This window comes from Oncorhynchus kisutch, linkage group LG7 (assembly GCF_002021735.2).
Source record: "Oncorhynchus kisutch isolate 150728-3 linkage group LG7, Okis_V2, whole genome shotgun sequence".
Taxonomy (NCBI): domain Eukaryota; kingdom Metazoa; phylum Chordata; class Actinopteri; order Salmoniformes; family Salmonidae; genus Oncorhynchus; species Oncorhynchus kisutch.
The window spans coordinates 48,535,431-48,557,477 of record NC_034180.2 but is presented as its reverse complement, the minus strand read 5'-3'; the positions used below and the strand labels follow the sequence as shown (position 1 = coordinate 48,557,477).

The 22,047-nt window shown below is 40.9% G+C and overlaps 2 protein-coding genes across 11 annotated transcripts; one reads left to right on the top strand and one right to left on the bottom strand.

Annotated features, from left to right (window-relative positions):
- Positions 1–1,013: 1,013 nt before the first annotated feature.
- On the top strand, positions 1,014–6,709 carry lrr1 (leucine rich repeat protein 1). 10 transcript variants are annotated; one of them, XM_031829216.1, is made up of 5 exons: positions 1,014–1,128; positions 1,470–1,790; positions 2,491–2,589; positions 4,316–5,049; positions 5,187–6,709. In XM_031829216.1, exons 2-5 carry the CDS (start codon positions 1,608–1,610, stop codon positions 5,440–5,442), a joined length of 1,272 nt encoding a protein of 423 aa, XP_031685076.1. In that variant the 5' UTR covers positions 1,014–1,128; positions 1,470–1,607; the 3' UTR covers positions 5,443–6,709. The 10 variants fall into 10 exon arrangements, with proteins under 10 accessions (XP_031685076.1, XP_020343961.1, XP_031685080.1 ...); XM_020488372.2 differs by having other exon boundaries at positions 1,015–1,128; positions 4,322–5,049; XM_031829220.1 differs by having other exon boundaries at positions 1,020–1,128; positions 1,568–1,790.
- dnaaf2 (dynein axonemal assembly factor 2) lies at positions 5,633–10,114 on the bottom strand. The gene is made up of 2 exons (XM_020488371.2): positions 7,862–10,114; positions 5,633–7,696 (listed from the first exon to the last, which is right to left on the bottom strand). Exons 1-2 carry the CDS (start codon positions 9,827–9,829, stop codon positions 7,319–7,321), a joined length of 2,346 nt encoding a protein of 781 aa, XP_020343960.2. The 5' UTR covers positions 9,830–10,114; the 3' UTR covers positions 5,633–7,318.
- Positions 10,115–22,047: the final 11,933 nt, after the last annotated feature.

Below are 22,047 nucleotides of genomic sequence, written 5' to 3'. Positions count from 1 at the left end.
TGGGTCGCTCCTTTTTTCAGTTCGCTGTAGCTAGCGACTGGAACGGGCTGCAAAAAACACTCACTGTCCAGTTTTATCTCCATCTCTTCGTTCAAAGACCCAATCATGGACACTCTTACTGACAGTTGTGTCGGCTTCACGTGATGTATTGTCTACCTTCTTGCCCTTTATGCTGTTGTCTGTTCCCGGTAATGTTTACCATGTTTTGTGCTGCTACCATGCTGTGTTATGTGTTGCTGCCATACTATGTTGTCTTAAGTGCCTCTTTATCTAATGATGTGTGTTTTTGTCCTATATTTTTAATCCCAGACCCCGTCCCTGCAGGAGGCCTTTTGCCTTCTGGTAGACCGTAATTGTAAATAAGAATTTGTTCTTAACTGACTTGCCTAGTTATATTTATTTAAACCTTAATAAAAAATAAAAAATAAATAAAGTTAATGGTAAAGCCTACAGACATGAAACAAAGTGCACTGTGCTTCTGATAGTCTGTATAATTTGGTATGCTCCCTTTATCTCTAAAAGCAATGTTTATTTACACACTAACACCCTAGTCAGTTTGAGAGAAACACCTCTTGTGGGAAAATGCGGATTTGAGAATATTCACATTAAATCTGCCGACAATTGGATGGAAATCTAGCCATTGAAAGCAATTATGGTGTTATTTTCTACACAGAAGATCATACACAATTATTGTCTGGCCTGGTCGCATTTGAGACTTCAGTGTTGATCATCCGAAAGAAGCGCCATTCAACCAATTTAATTGCATTCTTAACGCTCATTACTTTTATTTATAAATTTCACAGAATGTTGAGAACCGGAGGTAGGTGCTAAGAAAAAAATTGTCATGGCTAAAATGGTTCTAGGTTTTGTCAGATTTGAATTTGTAGCAGGTTAGGAGAATTAGATTACGGTTAAGAAAGGGGTTAGGTTCAAATCAAATTCACAACAACAAAAAAATCGACTTTTTGACGTTAATAATTTGACAAAAGCTGCACCCTTCTTGCCACAACCAAAGAAAATATTCTCAAACAAAATCACGTCTGCGCATGTGTACGTTTATCAGTTCTCTTCGCGCGTTCGATCCTCTGGGTAGCTACGTTTCCTTGTTCTTTGGGTCCATGTTGACAGGTTAGTTTGCATGCTAGAGAGAACTTGCATGATTTTTTTTGTCAACTCTTGTATTCCATAACGGTCCGGTAAAGCGTTTGAAACATTTCGTTAGTTCTGTTGTCATAACTTGCAGTTTGCCAACGTAAGTGTATATTATGCTGTGCTACCTTTTTTAGCAACTAACCTAGTCAGCTATCTAACTATGTTCGTTGTCTGGCTGAGTGTGCTAGCAGATAACAGATGTCCTTGTATTTGACTTAGCTACAAACTAGCTATACAAACTCCTAAGGTTGAGACATCTTGCTAGCAAAGTAACTTAGTGGCGTGACAAGGGCTAACGTTACCTTTTTTTATGCCAGCAGGTTGTGTTAAACGAAAATCATACATGGGATCAAACTGCCCGTTTGGTTTGGAAAAACTTTTTTGAACACATTCATTTATTGGGATATATTTACAGAACTAACACAGGTCGCGCATTTATTTATACACCTCGAGCAATGAAGCTTCAGTGCGACGTCGAAGTCGTGAACCGGATGCTTCCCACGTATGGGATGAAAAACAGAGGAAAGGGAGCAAGGGCTGTGCTGTCTATTGGAAGACATGTGGACAAGACCACACAACGCCACAACATTTATCTAATGATCTGTACAGCAAAGGATAGGACAGGAACGAAATATAAGGTTAGTATCTAGCTATTTGTTTATTTAACTACTTGGCTAGTTGTCTAGCTATGTATTCTATGTTTTACAGGTATACCCCAAGTACACAGGATGAATCATCCCACTCTTGACATTGTTAATTGGTATAGCTACTTTTCAAATGTATGATGACTTCATTGTGGAATGAATGAGTTGCATTTGATTGAAATCCATTATCTCAGATAACTTGGAGGAAAATTAACAAGGGTTGTGCTAAACTATTTGGGGTATTTTTTTTCCTTCGTCTACTGTTGATATTCGGTCAGGAAATTGCCAGGGACCTCAAGATACGATATTAACACGATACTTTGGTGCCGAAATCACATGTATTGCAATTCGATATTGCTCACCATATGTCTGCTGGAGAGGGACAAGAGAGCCATGAGAATGAGTATTGATCAGTCATGGAAATAAAAGTGCTGAAAACGAATTGGCTCCCTATTTAAAAAGAAAAAAGAAGAAGCTGGAGAACAAGCTATGAATGACAAATACTGGAGTTTTGGTGCAGATACAACAAGATAAAAGGGCCTAAATATAGTTTGTGGATTTTCCCTTTTAATGGACATTAATAGTGTGTGGTCTTGCATGAACGAGTCACCAGAAATGCTAGGTAACGAATCCACCATCACTTTGTTTTTTGTTCCACGTCTTACTCTAATGTGTGTACCTACTTCCTCTACAGCTAAAAGAAAACATTGAAACATTCTTCACCAGGTTTGTTGAGGAGGGCAAAGCCACTGTGAGACTGAAGGAGCCCACTGTTGACATCTGCTTGAGCAAGGTATGTCTCTAGACATTTCTGTATGGCGGAATCTGATCTCCAATGAAAAAGGAGAATTTAAAATATATATAATTTGGCCTTCAGGTTCATATGCTACTTACATTTCTGCTGGAAAAGTAGACCGCTTACACTGAAATAAATCATTTTAGGGCGTGCATATTAAACAGTTAACATGACCCAACATATAGAATGTTGCATTGCTGTATCCTCCCAGCCCTAATTAGGATTTTCAATCATCTCCGATGCTTAAAAGAATCATTGCATAATACACTGAGTGTACAAAACATTAGGGACACCTTCATAATATTGAGTTGCACCCCCTTTTGCCCTCAGAACAGCCTCAATTCGTCAGGCCATGGACTCTACAAGGTGTCGAAAGCGTTCCACAGGGATGCTGGCCCATGTTGACTCCAATGCTTTCCACACTTGTCAAGTTGGCTGGATGTCCTTTGCGTGGTGGCCTATTCTTGATACACACGAGAAACTGTTGAGCGTGAAAAACCCAGCATCATTGCAGTTCTTGACACTCAAACTGGTGCGCCTGGCACTTACCCAGCTTAAATATTTTGTCTTGCCCACCCTCTGAATTGCACGCATACACAATCTTGTCTCAAGGCTTTAAAAATCATTCTTTAAAATGTCTCCTCCCCTTCATCTACATTGATTTAAGTGGATTTAACAAGTGACATCAATCATAACTTTCACCTGGATTCACCTGGTCAGTCTGTCATGGAAAGAGCAGTTGTTCCTAATGTTTTGTACACTCCGTGTGTATCTTAATCTGATATGTATGCATTAGCCAGACTTGTCTGAATGTGGGGAGCATGCTCTGTAAATGAGCAGCTGTTTCTCCCAAAGGGTGACAATGGCTCTAGGCTGTATTAGGGCAGTGTTGACCTTTCCCCTAGATCTTGAAACAAATTTTCAACCCATCACACACAGGCTGTGGTGCGTACAGCTATGGTGATACACAAATGGAACCAGGCTAGCATTGTGAGAAGGACTCACTAGGCAATCCTTTGTGTGACTTATGTTAATAACATCTCATGTGTATTGTAATCTTTTTGTAATTAAATGTTTCATCTTGTGCTAGCACAACTAAGACCAAAGATATCTGTGTCATGGGAACAAATGTAGGCCTGATACAATATGATGAAATCCGTGGGTTGTTAGTTACATTATAAACTGGATGGTTCGAGCCCTGAATGCTGATTTGGCTGACAGCCATGGTATATCAGATTGTATACCACGTGTATGACAAAAGTTATTTTTACTGCTCTAATTACATTGGTAACCAGTTTTATAATAGCAATAAGGCTTGGCCTATAATAAGACACGTAAAAATGCATAATTAAGCAATAAGGCATGAGGGGTGTGGTATATGGCCAATATACCATGGCTAAGAGCTGTGTCCAGGCACTCCGCGATGTGTCATGCATAAGAACAGCCCTTAGCCGTGGTATATTGGCCATATACCACACCCCCTCATGCCTTATTGCTTAATTATGCATTTTACGTGTCTTATTATAAGCCAAGCACTTTTCCCACCATCGTGAATGGTTCTCACTCTGAAGGATAGATAGCAAATGTGTCAACTTGTTTGATATGGAGGGATTTATAAATAAATGCAATCCCTCTCATGTAACGCTCAAATTGTTTGATAGCAGGTACGATAAGAGCTGTTGTATTGACTGTTAACCACTAGTGACATCGGCCTTCTTTTGAGTTTCAGGCTGATGCTAACAGCTTGAAGAACTTCCTCTCGGCTGCTCGGTTGGCTCACAGAGGAAATGACATGGACAGCCTGCCTCTCTCTACACTGACGCCCGTCCGAGCCAGGGATGTGGAGAAGCCCAAGAAGAAGCTGACTATTGTATCCAAGAAGGACTATCCATTGACCTCCAATTTTCCCTACTCATTAGAGCAGCTCCAGGTGTCCTACTGCAAGCTCTCACGGGTGGACATGCGAATGCTCTCCCTCAAGGCACTGCGCAGACTGGACCTCAGTAATAACAACATAAAAAAACTTCCTGACACTATCGGTGACCTGGGCTGCCTGGCTGAGCTTATTCTCCACAACAACCACTTAGAGACCTTTAGTGAAGCCCTCTGCCTGTCCAGCCTCCAGCGCACACTTCAACACCTCGACCTGAGTGAGAACCGCCTGCAGGCCCTGCCGCCTCACTTCTGCCAGCTGCGAGAGCTGATCAACCTCAAGATGGACAACAACGGACTGATGTGGCTGCCTTTTCACATCAGCCATCTCTCCAAGCTGCGCTTTTTGTCAGCTGCACACAACCAGCTGGCCCTGCTGCCAGGGGACTTCCGAAAGTTAAATCTGGAGAACCTGGACCTGTTTGGTAATCCGTTCGCCCATCCCAACCCCCTGGACCACACCATCCAGCTCACCTTCCCCCTGACACTGCAGGAGATGGCCGCCAGGGCTGTGGCCAACCTCAGGTTAGTCCAATTATTCCTTTCAACATTTCACCCATTTACGTACTTTTACCTTGTTTGTAAAGTTTAAACGTGTAGTATCACGTAAAGTTTTATGCAATATTTGAGCCTAAGTTATGTTTTGTGTTTATGCCACATAGAATCCCATACGGGCCTCATCTCATCCCTGCCCAACTTTGTCAAGACCTGGAGGTTGCCAAGACCTGTGACTGTGGCTGTACCTGTGTGAACTACTACATCAAAACAGCAGTCAGCATGAATCTGCATCTGGTGTCTCACACTGTGGTTTTGGTTGATGACATGGGAGGAACAGATGCACCGGTGCAGCATCACTTTTGCTCCCTATCATGTTACTCTGAGTTCCTGGACCAATGCCTTCAGCGAGGCCTGAGATGATTTAAGTCCCTCAACTGTTCCATGGCAATCAGTACCGTAGCTAGGTTTCCATCCAATTTGCGACACATTTTCATTTAGAATATTCTTAAATCTGCATTTAAAAAAAAAAAAAAAATATGCTTGTTTTCCCACCAGAGATGTTTCCATCAAATTGACTTTTTTTGCGGATAAATGCTGTGTGATGACGTAGTGCACGTAAACATAACTTTTAATTGTTAAATCCCATGTACAGAATGTGAAAACACAAGTTAAATGGGTTTCCATCGTATTGTCAAGTCTACTGATGGGTTTTGTCACAAATGTTGCGTTATACAGTAAATGTACCCACTCTGGTCTTGGCACGTGCTCTCTAGCCAACAGCTCACACACACAGTGCAGGTAGGCTACCTACATGATGAGATTTTATTATGGAGCAGAGTGATATTATTTGTCAAATGGCAGCCAAGCATCGATCATCATGTCACCAGAATAAGACCATCAATACTTCAAGCTCAACACCGTGCTCTTTCACCACCCTATGAAGTTCATAAGTTAGTTCATCTGTAGCTTAATAAATGCATGGTTTCCCGAGTTGTAGTGGGAGGAACACACAAAATATCATCACGTGACTCCCAAGTTTACTTCGATGTGATGGTTAATTGTATCAATATTTGCACATAAAGGCGTTTCCACTGTAATTTCTCACATAATTAATTTTAGACACAAAAAGATCCCACCATGTCAAACAAATAATTGGTATTTATAGAATTGTAACGGCATTTCCTGTTTCCATCAGCCCAGTTGTAACCTTTTTCCATGCATTAGGTAATTAATCCGCATGAAATGGTCGGATGGAAACGTGGTTAATGCTTTTGGTATTATTCTGAAGGCAATGGTGACCAGCCAGTGTAGGGCAATGGTGACCAGCCAGTGTAGGGCAATGGTGACCAGCCAGTGTAGGGCAATGGTGACCAGCCAGTGTAGACTGTAATGTAAAGGGCAGTATGAACTCTTTGGTCATTGGACCCAACACGCATCTCAGAACTTCTTATGTAACCACTGATTGGACATATGCTGATGTTCAGACATTTTGTATTCAAGTGTGTTTCACCATCAGTGGTACAGATTGAGAAACCTAAAATGACAAGTAGTAGTTTATATCTGTTTAAACAATGTGTGTTTGTGTATATAAACATTTTTATATGTTTGTGGAATTCAAAAAATGTTGATTTATTTTTACTGTATTGGTACAAGTTTGAAAGGAAATTAAAGAAACTATCCATATCTATCATTGTCTCAATTAGTTTCTGAAGGTTTAAAATGATATTTGTCATTTTGTAGTAGTACACAATGTACCAAAACAATTGTTTAAAATGTTAGTATTTGTGGTGTGACTAATGCATCCTTTGATATGTCAAGCAGTCTTGAACCTCGTGGCATGGTCTGAGTACAGCATTTTACAATTGTTGAAGCGTCGCTCAAATGGTGGGCTTCTCCACACCCTCAACACGTAGGCCTAATAGCAAATGGTAGGTATAAAACGAATTATAAATTGGGTGGGTACTCCACTGAATGCTGATTGGCATATACACCGGTATATGGGCTTTATTGCTTAAACATACTAAATGTAAACTTTCCCCCCTTTTGTAGAAAGAAGTAAGTATATGGGAAATAACTTATTAAAATAGTTTCAAAAGGAGATCTCTGAAATTGATACTGAAGACATGGGAGTCTTACTGATTCACTTGTTCAGATAAACCTTTTTAAATACTTTTTTTCCTATTGCCCTCAATTGGATAAAAGGATTTTAGGTTTTCACGCAAGACCTCAACGAATTGAATTAGCAACAAACTTCATATAGTATCTTTGTGACGGAGCAAGTTCCTTGACAGGAGACTCAGTCCAGGTCATAGATAAAGGAGTTTTGAAAAACGAAACCAGCAGATGTAGTATGATCACAAATGACCACCTCTTGTCCATGCTGGTTGATTTCTGTCAGCAGTACTTGCTGTGGTCTCATATTACAGTCCTGAAAGGTCTGCTCAGCAGGCAGGTCATCTTCCTCCTGAGACTGAGCCACCTCCACATGCTCACTGAATTGCACAGTCTTCTGTTTATCCTTAGTTGGAGCTTGACTTTCAACTATCTCTTCGATCTTGGGGGATGAGCAGTCTTTGGCCTGGTCATTGTTGTCAAGATTGGATGGGATGACCATTGCTGCAGTGTTAGATGGGTCATCTATTCTCTCGCTCAGGGATGATGGGTCTGTTTCCACCTAAAAGAAAATTAATTGTCACAGTGGATGTTGGGGTTAGTAACAGCACTGATGAACAGAAGCCTAACGGTTCAACAACAACAGGGTCAGCTTTTGCTAGACATACACTATAATAGTACATTTTTCTTCTACTGAATGAATGTTAACCTAAAGATGATGGCTCACCTCATCATGTAAATGATTCTCATCTGACTGTCCCTCATTCTGGTCAGTGCACCCAGTCTTGCCATCAAACTCAGTGGGCTCTGAAGCTTTAGCTCGGTGTGATTCACCACTTCTCAGTTTGTGTTGCTTGTCCTCCTCAATGTCACCAGACTGTTCAGAAAACTCTATCTTGTCTTCCAGGACTGAGATTAGTTGATTTTCAGACCGGAGTGATGTTGTATTTGCAGAGTGAACGTCTTCTGAGATGTCCCCTTCATTGCAACCGCTGTAGTCGGGGGTAACTTCAATGCCATGTCCTCTGTGGTCGGGGGTATCTTCAATGCCACGTCCGTTGTGGTAGGGGGTATCTTCTTTGCCACGTCCTCTGTGGTCGGGGGTATCTTCTTTGCCACGTCCTCTGTGGTCGGGGGTATCTTCTTTGCCACGTCCGTTGTGGTCGGGGGTATCTTCTTTGCCACGTCCGTTGTGGTAGGGGGTATCTTCTTTGCCACGTCCGTTGTGGTCGGGGGTATCTTCTTTGCCACGTCCGCTGTGGTCGGGGGTATCTTCTTTGCCACGTCCGCTGTGGTCGGGGGTATCTTCTTTGCCACGTCCGCTGTGGTCGGGGGTATCTTCTTTGCCGTTGTGGCCGGGGGTATCTTCTTTGCCACGTCCACTGTGGTAGGGGGTATCTTCTTTGCCGTTGTGGTCGGGGGTATCTTCTTTGCCACGTCCGTTGTGGTCGGGGGTATCTTCTTTGCCAAATCCGTTGTGGTCGGGGGTATCTTCTTTTCCATGTGTTGCGTCTTCCGACAACGCTGCGCTTACACAACTATTCTCAAAATCCTCTTCACCATCATCATTGACAAGCTGCCGGCCAGACACTTCAGCGACTGTTGGCTGCTTCAGAGGTAGAACAGGTAAAGTAACAACCAGTTGTTTCTTTTGCTTGTTGAACTTTGCCTCTCCCTTGTTTTCATCCACTGGGTATGCCATCGGCACCTCTAGTCTGTAAGCTGGTTTCTTGGATTCCAAACTAACAAGTCTTTCAGTCACATCTAGATCAGCATCCGCAACAGATCTAAGCAAAGGCAAATCAATAGTGATGACAATCTCTTTAGGGCGTGGGCTCTGAGCTGAATCTCTTGAACACCTGAAATCTTGCAAATCAATGAATGATCTGTATTTTAGAGTGTAATGTGGTTTCGTTGGCTTCTTGGGTGAATTGACATTTTGTTGTCTCTGGCTGATCTGGGTGTCGGACTGAATCTCTGCCTTCGGCATAGGGCTCTCCTTTTGATTTGTTGCCGTATCTGGTTGCTTTTCGTCGGGGTAGGGGAACGAGAGATGATTGTCAAGTGGTGAAGGTTTTTCCTTGGCAGGTTGACCAGGTAAGGGCTTGCGCATGACGGCAGCGTGTGGTGTCCCTTTGTATTTGATTTTCAAAACTCTTACATTGTTTTTGTCTAGCTTCACTTTGCCCCCATTCTCGACAGCCTCAACAGCAGTGTTGTCAACCATTTCCATAAATCTTGGGTTGTTTCCAGCCATGTGAATAGTGTCTGGATGAAACACAACATCATAGATTGTGTACTTATTCCCCTTTGCATCCCTGTCTGGCGTTCCAGGTGTCAAGCTGTGGGGTAGTGACCAATGCTGCCCTACTCTGCCAGCCTCATCTACCCTCCTAAACTCAGGTTTACGAATCATGTCATTGCTGCAGACATTGATGAAGCACTTCTGCCTACCGTCCATACTCGTCTTCAGGGCTCGGTAAGGTTTGGGGTGGACAAATTGAATGTCCACGCCCCTCTCTTGTTCTAACAACTTGATTTCTTCCTCATATTTCTTCTTGTTCTCTGGCTTTGATATTTCCTCTGCGTATTCGTGCAGCATCTTTCTGAATTCCTCATTTTGAAAAGCCTTGGTAAAGCGGCCCATTTCATCCGGTGTCATATTCAGGTCCTTGAGTTTGGAACCGAACTCCATATTTGTGCGAGAAGCTAACTTGGCTACTGTAGCCACAAAGTCTTTTCACTCTTGTAGCTAGCTTTGATATCCCAGCACAAAACAACAACTTTACTACAAAGATTTTAAGGTGTTACACGAAATATGAACAGATATTATACAGCAAATCATTCGCAACCTGCCAAAAGTAAAGTTTCTCAGTACTTTTGAGTTGTTTGTAGACTAGGTTACCAAGGAGTTGTGGCGTAAACGCAGGAGCAAGCTGCCGAGTGTCTTGTGTGTTGACGAAACCATGGCAACAAGGCAGCGCAGCAGCCAGGTACTGGAGAGGGCTCGTCCACTCGCGTGGCGTTTGTGTTAATAGCCATAATACAACTTTAACGAATTTACATTTTTATGACTGTCTTATCAACAGTAATACGTGGAACATAGAGTATGAACTATGAACTCTGTATTATCAATTTACTGTAGTCTACTATTGATAATTTCCCACTAATATTTACATATGAAAATGCTATATTTTCCTAGATGTCCGAAAAAAGGACATTATCCTCTGTACAGCTGACAGTAGTTTTGGGGGCATACATGGAAGCTGTTTTTGAAGCAGCTTGCAGTTCTTCACATTCTTGGCTATGTAATCCTCACATATCCTGTGGGGGGAAAAAATGTTTTAAAGAACAGTGAAAGTGTCGGCTAAGAGGGCAGGGCACTGCATGCATTTGGAAGATGTAGTTTAGTATACTAATCTTTCACTACGTTATAGCATCCATGTAATGGCAAACAGTCAACATGATTTCCAAAATATCAAAGTGTGTTCTAGCTGAGACAGATTCTCCCTCATTGAACGAATGATCATAATTGATTAGTTACCGAAGGAGGTGGTAGGGCTGGATCTGGAAAACAAGTACATCATTGCAGTGACCCTGAAGAAAGGTGATTGTAAAAAAAACGTGAATTGTGTCATAAACAATTCTTTATATACCCCACCACAACAGCTCATTGTAAAGGTGTTCCATAATTCATCATCCATATGTTCCATAATCCATATGTTCCATAATTCATAATCCATATGTTCCATAACTCATAATCCATATGTTCCATAATTCATCATCTATATGTTCCATAATTCATACTCCATATGTTCCATAATTCATAATCCATATGTTCCATAATTCATAATCCATATGTTCCATAATTCATAATCCATATGTTCCATAACTCATAATCCATATGTTCCATAATTCATACTCCATATGTTCCATAATTCATAATCCATATGTTCCATAACTCATAATCCATATGTTCCATAATTCATAATCCATATGTTCCATAATTCATAATCCATATGTTCCATAATTCATCATAAATGAATGCTGTATGGACCCTTTCTGTTTATGAATTTGAATAATATATGCTTTAACATAATACCAGGCAATCTCCTTCCTGTCAGAAATGGTAAAATCATCCCAATGACGAAGGTGTATAAAGATGGAAGAATTCAGATACACTACATGACCAAAGGTATGTGGACACTTGCTCGTCAAACATCTCATTCCAAAATCATGGGCATTAAAATGGAGTTGGTTCCCTGCTTTGCTATAACAGCCTCCAGTCTTCTGGGAAGGCTTTACACTAGATGTTGGAGCATTGCTGCAGGGACTTGCTTCCATTCAGTCACAAGAGCATTACTGAGGTTGGGCACTGATGTTGGGCGATTAAGCCTGGCTCGCAGTCGGCCCAAAGGAGTTCGATGGGGTTGAGGTCAGGGCTCTGTGCAGGCCAGTCAAGTTCCTCCACACCGATCTCGACAAACCATTTCTGTATGGACCCCGCTTTGTGCACAAGGACATTGTCATGATGAAACAGCAAAGGCCCTTCCCCAAATTCTTGCCACAAAGTTGAAAGTACAGAATTGTCCAGAATTTCATTGTATGCTGTAGCATTAAGATTTCCCTTCGCTGGATCTAAGGGTCCTAGCCCAATCCATGGAAAACATCCCCAGACCATTATTCCTCCTCCACCAAACTTTACAGTTAGCACTGTGCATTGGGGCAGGTAGCGTTCTCCTGGCATCCGCCAAACCCAGATTTTTCTGTCGGACTGCCACATGGTGAAGCGTGACTCATCACTCCAGAGATCTCTTTTCCACTCCAGGTGCTTCAGCACTCGGTGGTCCCGTTCTGGGAGCTTGTGTGTCCTATCACTTCGCGGCTGAGCCGTTGTTGCTTCAAGACATTTCCACTTGACAATAACTTCATATAAAGTTGACCAGGGCAGCTCTAGCAGGGCAGAAATTTGTTGAACTGACTTGTTGGAAAGGTGGCATCCTATGACAGTGCAAAGTTGAAAGTCACTGAGCTCTTCAATAAGGCCATTCTACTGCCAATGTTTGTCTATGGATATTGCATGGCTGTGTGCTCGATTTTATACACCTGTCAGCAACGGGTGTGGCTGAAATAGCCAAATCCACTAATTTGAAGGTGTCCACATACTTTTGTATATATAATGTATTACGTACTTGTTTTTAGCACTACCCACAGAGTTCCTAAACTATGCTGCGCTGTTCAATATGCCTATAAATCAGCACAATGTACTTTTTTTTTTTTTTTCAAATTGCCGCCATCTTGGAGCTAGAATTGGGATCATGTATACTACGCTAATGCCGATACAAAAAAAAGAGTAACCGACAGCATTGTACAATATGGCGAACTTAGCAAACGAGGCATTTGTCGTAAGTAGATGGGGGGCCGCAATCTTTATGCACATTCACCATTGAACCATACGTTCCCTGTATGGTTTCCATAATACTTACTGTGTCTACAAGGAGGATGTAGTCGCAACTACCCCCAAACACAATGACATCAGAGTCCTTCCCCTGCCACGCTGTGTGCCACAACCTGAGGGTAGAAAGTAAATAAGATGGAGACTTTAAGAGCCAGGTTAATCATTCAAATCTTGTTTCCCAAAACCATCGTTATTAACATTGCACTTGAAAACGCTCGTAATCTAACGCCTGTAATCTAACGCCTGTCTCAGACCTTTCATAGTACAGCTAACGCTTCAAACACACTGACAGTGTTTTTGCATTTTGGTACACCAGAATTACATTAATTTCCAATGAAACGCTGCGTATGCCTTGCAGCACTGCGTTGCAGAGGCAGTTGCAGTGCGTTTGGTGTGGTGCATACGTTGGGTTTATCGAACGTATGCGTCAAACTGTATGCGTAGACGGCTTGACAGAAAGTATTCACACCCTTGGACTTTTTCCACATTTTATTGTGTTACTGTATTTAAAATGGATTAAATGTAGAGTTTGTATCACTGGCCTACACCCAATACCCCATAATATCAAAGTGAAATTTTTGATTGGGAATTTTTTACTAATGAAAAATAATTCGAATCTGAAATGTCTTGAGTCAATAAGTATTCAACCCCTATGTTATGGCAAGCCTAAATAAGTTCAGGAGTAAACGTTTAATTAATTAACAAGTTACATTATTTTTTTGAATGACTACATCATCTCTGTATCCCACACATACAATTATCTGTAAGGTCCTTCAGTCGAGAAGTGAATTTCAGACACAGATTCAACCACAAAGATCAGGGAGGTTTTACAATGTTTTGGAAAGAAGGGCAGCTATCGGTAGATATGTCTGCTTTAAAAAAAGAATAATAATAAAGTAACCATTATGAGCATGCCGAAGTTATTTATATATTTTACCGCCCCTTTTACTCCCCAAGTTCGATCATGTCTCATCACTGCAACTCCCCAACGGGCTCAGGAGGCAAAGGTCGAGTAATGCGTCCTCCAAAACATGACTCGACAAACCGTACTTCCTACCACCCGCTGGCTTAACCCAGAAGCCAGCAGCACCAATGTGTCAGAGTAAACACTGTTCAACTGACAATAAAGGTCAGTCTGCAGGTGCCCGGCCCGCTGCAAGGAGTCGCTAGAGCGCGATGAGACAAGTAAAGCCCACCCAGTCTGGATCAGTCGATGTGCAAAAGGTTTTTAACGGCCACGTTACTAGCAAAGGCTCTAGGAAACACTTTCACTACTAAAAACACATCTTAAAAATGTGAATTGTGCGAATGACACATCGTAGGAATGTGAATCGTAAGAATGACACATCGTAGGAATGTGAATCGTAAGAATGACACATCGTAGGAATGTGAATCGTAAGAATGACACATCGTAAGAATGTGAATCGTAAGAATGTGAATCGTAAGAATGACACATCGTAAGAATGTGAATCGTAAGAATGTGAATCGTAAGAATGACACATCGTAGGAATGTGAATCGTAAGAATGACACATCGTAGGAATGTGAATCGTAGGAATGTGAATCGTAAGAATGACACATCGTAAGAATGTGAATCGTAAGAATGACACATCGTAGGAATGTGAATCGTAGGAATGTGAATCGTAAGAATGACACATCGTAAGAATGTGAATCGTAAGAATGACACATCGTAGGAATGTGAATCGTAAGAATGACACATCGTAAGAATGTGAATCGTAAGAATGACACATCGTAGGAATGTGAATCGTAAGAATGACACATCGTAAGAATGTGAATCGTAAGAATGTGAATCGTAAGAATGTGAATCGTAAGAATGACACATCGTAAGAATGTGAATCGTAAGAATGTGAATCGTAAGAATGACACATCGTAGGAATGTGAATCGTAAGAATGACACATCGTAGGAATGTGAATCGTAGGAATGTGAATCGTAAGAATGACACATCGTAAGAATGTGAATCGTAAGAATGACACATCGTAGGAATGTGAATCGTAGGAATGTGAATCGTAAGAATGACACATCGTAAGAATGTGAATCGTAAGAATGACACATCGTAGGAATGTGAATCGTAAGAATGACACATCGTAAGAATGTGAATCGTAAGAATGACACATCGTAGGAATGTGAATCGTAAGAATGACACATCGTAAGAATGTGAATCGTAAGAATGTGAATCGTAAGAATGTGAATCGTAAGAATGACACATCGTAAGAATGTGAATCGTAAGAATGTGAATCGTAAGAATGACACATCGTAGGAATGTGAATCGTAAGAATGACACATCGTAGGAATGTGAATCGTAAGAATGACACATCGTAGGAATGTGAATCGTAAGAATGACACATCGTAAGAATGACACATCGTAAGAATGTGAATCGTAAGAATGACACATCGTAAGAATGTGAATCGTAAGAATGACACATCGTAAGAATGACACATCGTAAGAATGACACATCGTAAGAATGTGAATCGTAAGAATGTGAATCGTAAGAATGACACATCGTAGGAATGACACATCGTAAGAATGACACATCGTAAGAATGTGAATTGTGAGAATGACACATCGTAAGAATGTGAATCGTAAGAATGACACATCGTAAGAATGACACATCGTAAGAATGACACATCGTAAGAATGTGAATTGTGAGAATGACACATCGTAAGAATGTGAATCGTAAGAATGACACATCGTAAGAATGTGAATCGTAAGAATGACACATCGTAAGAATGACACATCGTAAGAATGACACATCGTAAGAATGTGAATCGTAAGAATGACACATCGTAAGAATGTGAATCGTAAGAATGACACATCGTAAGAATGTGAATCGTAAGAATGACACATCGTAAGAATGTGAATCGTAAGAATGACACATCGTAAGAATGTGAATCGTAAGAATGACACATCGTAAGAATGTGAATCGTAAGAATGACACATCGTAAGAATGTGAATCGTAAGAATGACACATCGTAAGAATGTGAATCGTAAGAATGACACATCGTAAGAATGTGAATCGTAAGAATGACACATCGTAGGAATGTGAATCGTAAGAATGACACATCGTAAGAATGACACATCGTAAGAATGTTAATCGTAAGAATGACACATCGTAAGAATGTGAATCGTAAGAATGACACATCGTAAGAATGTGAATCGTAAGAATGACACATCGTAAGAATGTGAATCGTAAGAATGACACATCGTAAGAATGTGAATCGTAAGAATGACACATCGTAGGAATGTGAATCGTAAGAATGACACATCGTAAGAATGACACATCGTAAGAATGTTAATCGTAAGAATGACACATCGTAAGAATGTGAATCGTAAGAATGACACATCGTAAGAATGTGAATCGTAAGAATGACACATCGTAGGAATGTGAATCGTAAGAATGACACATCGTAAGAATGACACATCGTAAGAATGTGAATCGGAAGAATGACACATCGTAAGAATGTGAATCGTGAGAATGACACATCGTAAGAATGTGAATCGTGAGAATGACACTAACGCTATGAAAGCTCTGTGAAATGAGGCCCATATCATAGAATTACATATAGAGATCCTATAATTCACTCTGAGTCAGACAATGTGTTAACAGTTTTACCATTTGCACATTTTTGGTACATTCCTCAAATTGGAAAATGAAACACTTTCTGCTAACAACTAGCACATACACTACCTTGGTTTGTTCATGTATGGATGCTCAAGCTCTCTCCATTTCTTTGTCTCTACATCAAATGCCCAGCCATCGCCTAGAGATGCATAATTTGTTTTAGAAAACCAAATAATGCCATGTTTCTATGGAACATAAGGTACAGAGGTAGGATTGGGAACCTGAATGGGTAAATGACTGACTCATTGGTTCGCAGTCCATACCCAGTCCTCCAAATAGAAACAAAGCGCTATCAGATATTGCGGTTAGGGTATGCCACGACCTTCCCATTGGCACAGTGGATTCTGGTACTCTGGAAAAGCCATTTTGAAAGAACAGATTTTTTTTTAAATCAAGTGTGATGTGATAACAGTATAGTACAGAATAGTAACCATTTTAAGTTGAGCATTTGAAAGAGTGAAAAGTAAATACGTACATTTCGGACCATGTCCATGATTCTAGATCTAAACAATAAATGTCACTTGTCCTGGATTCCTAAAAGTGAAAACGGAAAAACAGAAGAGTTTATTCCAGACCAGCGCAAAAGAAACTTGAGTCAAAAGTCCTATGTTTCATTAATGTACAGCAGAGAGACACAATCTCATGTATCGTTGTGACACTTCAGGTTGTCTGTGTCAATGCAACCACGGAGAGAGGTGTTGAGATACATCGTTTTTCACCCTTATTCTGCCTCCACATACGTATCCTTTGTTCCTATGTGTTGCACTGGCATGGGCAGCCCTGGGGTCAGGGGCACGACCCTGTAGACAAAAACAACATTTACAGTGTAGCTAGATATCCACAAATAAACGATCATATTTTAAGTGTCTTGCCTTATATGCTACACTGTTAATCATATGCTATGAGAACACCATGTTTTTGTCTATTCACTGAATTAATTGCTTTATTATATATGTAAACACAATTTAACCTCCATTTTACACTGGTTTGTCATTCACTCCAACAGGCCCATGTTGGGTCAAACATATGAACTTCATTGTTCCATCCCTAATAGAGGTCATCCACCTCCAAAGCACAATATTACTAATTCATACAATAAGGAAAGTTAATAGTAAATGAATGTATACCTATGGACATAATTGCACCCGGAAGCAAAAAATTACACTTGATGCCTCATCCATAAGAAAAGCTTCTATTGTTACTGATGTCATCAAGTTGCTTATAACCATATCCAGCGAAGTAGATGAGCCTACAGAAAGACCAAAATATCTTCCAATCACAAGGGGTTCATATTACAGGGGAGCTAGGAACCCCCATAAGTGTAAGAAAGACTTTAGCCTGGCCAGCACACTATTGATTTAGACCACCTATAATAGTAAAGGTGTAATCAGAACCCTGACAATCTTTCTATTTACATAAAGAATGTTTATCTCTGGGTGAGGGAGATGAGCCACTCTAATGGTTCACTTTCCTCCAGCTATATTTCCCATCCAGGAGGTTGACACAGTAAAGCTGCAAACACAGTACAGTTCATCATGTAAATGTGAACAAAACAATATAAGGCTTTGTAAAACTATTGAGGATTTTCACACTTCCCTGCCAATGTGTACTGTACCATCAGCGCTTGTTTTCATCAAGTGTCTCAGAGTAGGAGTGCTGATCTAGGATCAGGTCCACCCTGCCCATGTAATCTTATTCATTATGATCTAAGAGGGAAAAACGAATCATACATCCGTACTCCTACTCCGAGACACTTTGTGAATACATGCTCTGGAACCCTTTTTCTGTTGAATGAGTTTACCTGATTGGTCTGTCCTGTTGTCATTGCATCCCCCAAATATGTACATGTCCCCATTCAAAGAGCAGCCACAGGTGCCTGACATTGGGGGTGGGACCTCTCCAGACATTTGACACATTTCCCTTCAGATTGGAGAACAAACAAACAATAAACAAACAGAACAGGGAAATGAAGGATTCCGTTCTGCAGCTAAACCATTCGAGAACACACATTGCACATAAAGCATACCATTAACCAGATGTATTTAGAGAGTTGAACCAATGGGGTTTCTGCATCATGAAGCATTTACATGACACTTTAACATTCGATGGCAGCCATGTTAGCTCCCCATTAACATTACATGGGAAATGTTTTTTTTTTAAATACTATAGAACTGAATGTCTAGAATTAGCATTATGATGCATTTACATGACACTACAACACTATGTACAACATAGCAGCCATGTTAGTTCACCATTAACATTAGATGGGGAATATTTAAACCATGCTGTGTAATTGTATGTTCGTAAATTCACCCTAGCAACCTACTCCGATTTCAGAGTGCTCTGGTTTGAGTGCCAGAGCACAGAATAATTGAGGAATTTATGAACGCCCTAAACTTGGTTGTTGTGACAGGTGTAAGTAAACATCGACGAATTGTTTCAATTCAACTGTTGTCAGTAACTAGGTTACAGTCATGAATCCTCTTGATAACATGACACAACACTCAAGAAGCTATGCCAGCTCTGTCTGGGCGAGTAAAATGTTCAGAATGAGGTGTTTATGTCTGGAAGTAGCTACCTAGCAACCTAGCCAACTCTTTATGCAGTTGGCGTGGGTGGGTTGACTGTCGTTGTAAAGGGTTTGTTCGTAAATTCAATCTGGAGTGCCAGAGTGTGCTCTGGGCGTTATCAGATTGTCCGTTCGTAAATTCAGAGCGCACACTGGACGCTCTGGCCGAGGAGTAATTAGGGTTCCGTGCGCTCTGACCTCACGACGCCAGTAAAGCACCCAAGCTATCTGCCTAACGTTGGCTAGCTTGCAAGCTACTTCCAGACATATGAGAGAACACCTCACTCTGACCATTCGACTCTTGCTCGCCCTAGCAGAGTTGGTTAGTGTTTTCATGTTATCACGAGGGTTAGTGACTCTAACTGTGTTATGGCAACAATTGAATTGCGTTTTTTGGGAGGGGCCGATGTTTGGTCATAGTTCGCTGCCTGCACCTGCCCACCCGTCCAGCATCACTACTCTGCACGGTTCTGACTTTGAATATGTGGACAGCTACACATACATAGGTGTCTGGTTAGACTGTAAACTCTCCTTCCAGACTCACATTAAACATCTCCAATCCAAAGTTAAATCTAGAATTGGCTTCCTATTTCACAACAAAGCATCCTTCACTCGTGCTGCCAAACATACCCTCGTAAAACTGACCATCTTACCGATCCTAGACTTCGGTGATGTCATTTACAAAATAGCCTCCAACACCCTACTCAACAAATTGGATGCAGTCTATCACAGTGCCATCCGTTTTGTCACCAAAGCCCCATATACTACCCACCACTGTGACCTGTACGCTCTCGTTGGCTGGCCCTCGCTTCATACTCGTCGCCAAACCCACTGGCTCCAGGTCATCTACAAGACCCTGCTAGGTAAAGTCCCGCCTTATCTCTGCTCGCTGGTCACCATAGCAACACCCACCCGTAGCAAGCGTTCCAGCAGGTATATCTCACTTGTCACCCCCAAAGCCAATTCCTATTTTGGCCGCCTCTCCTTCCAGTTCTCTGCTGCCAATGACTGGAACGAACTACAAAAATCTCTGAAACTGGAAACACATCTCCCTCACTAGCTTTAAGCACCAGCTGTCAGAGCAGCTCACACATCACTGCATCTGTACATAGCCAATCTATAAATAGCCCAAACAACTACCTCTTTCCCTACTGTATTTATTTAGCTCCTTTGCACCCCAGTATTTCTACTTTGCACACTCATCTACTGTCAAATCTACCATTTCAGTGTTTTAATTGCTATATTGTATTTACTTCGCCACCATGGTCTATTTATTGCCTTTACTTCCCTTATCTCACCTTATTTGCTCACATTGTATATAGACTTATTTTTCTACTGTATTATTGACTGTATGTTTGTTTTACTCCATGTGTAACTCTGTGTTGTTATATGTGTCGAACTGCTTTGCTTTATCTTGGCCAGGTCGCAGTTGTAAATGAGAACTTGTTCTCAACTTGCCTACCTGGTTAAATAAAGGTTAAATAAAAAAAAACGTTATTCTGCACTCTGACACACACAGACGAGAGTGCTCTGAAATCGGAGTAGATATCCAGAGTGAATTTACAAACGCTACTCCTCGGCCAGAGCATCGAGTGTGCCCATGTAACAGTATAACTTTAGACCGTCCCCTCGCCCATACCCGGGCGTGAAACAGGGACCCTCGAAGCATCGTTACCCATCGCTCCACAAAAGCCACGGCCCTTACAGAGCAAGGGGAAGTACTACTTCAAGGTCTCAGAGCAAGTGACGTCACCGATTGAAACACTATTTAGCGTGCACCACCGCTAACTAAGCTAGCGTTTCGCATCCGTTACACCCATTCATAGAGAGAAACGCTCTGAATTTATGATAGGACAATCTGACAACACTATGAATTTACGAATGCTCAGAGCGCACACTGGGTACACTGACACTACGGAGTGAATTTACAAACGCTCCCTAAATGTCTAGAATTTTAACACAATTCAAAATTCAAAAACTCTCTAAATACCAATATTCCACTGTGTCAATGTAATAACATTTGAGTAACTATGTAGTAGGCCTAACACCTCTGACATGCGATGCAGAGTTTACCAATTATGACCTGTAGTGTTTACAAAGTCTGCCATCTAATGATATGTTGGTTTCAGTGCAATCTTTGAGTACATTTTTCCATATTCTTTTTTTCATGGGTAGATTAGATTTTTTTTTTTATGTTTAGAATGTAGTTTTCCAAGGATCCAAACTTTTGTATTACATCAATTTATGAATTCACAATCTTTGAAACGTGTTAATCTATATACTTCCCATATACAAAAATACAATTTGTTATAATTAGATTAATATTCTTACCATACACACCTCTTTCTAAATCATAAAACCAGACTTCATCATTTGGCAGTAAAACATCAGCATCAGCAATTTACTGCAGAAAACAATTGAAACGTAAAAGTTTTTTTTTTTTATTACTGAATGGGAAGATGGAATACGTTGCTTTACATTCTTAAATTCTATCTGTGCATATTCATCAATACTGTATGGAGAAGAAAAACATTTATTGCACAACTACATTGAATAATTTTGCATATCCCTAACAACATATTAGTGAAATATTGAAATGCTTAACATAAATTCAAGACTATCCATTGGCAATGTTTGTAACGATATTTGCTAGTAGACTTTCTTCAAACTCTTCCATCTGTTTGACAGTTTTTTGCGTAACACGTAGCCTCCCCACACGTATAGGACATTTCCCTCAACTACAGCCGTATGACCGCATCGCTCACCGGCTACAAGCTCTGGACAGTGCTTTGCAAGTGCAGAATCCATGGGTACTAAAAAGGGAGATGAAAAAATAACGAAAGGTGGCTACATAAAAGACCACACCGTGGCAGTACTTTCAATGTATCTGGTTGAAGAAATCTGTAAAAATGTAACCTTGTTTAGAGATCCAAGTAATTCATTTTTGTCAACACAGCTTTTGACAGCGAAGAACCAAGGCCATATGGTAAGTTAAGGTACAAGGGTCTCTCGTCCGTCGCCTCAAGAGGATGTTTTCCAACAGCTTCTTGGAGAAAACAAGTTTTTCTTGCCCTGATAGGCTTCAGGGCAGGTTGTCTTTTTGGACACTTATGATCTATCCTTCAACCTGACCTACTAATAATGGTTGTTCTATTCTGTATTAGTTTTTACACCAACAAAATTATGTGCGGGAAACATTTTAGAATAATATTGCGATATGATAAATAAACATATGACAAGACTGAT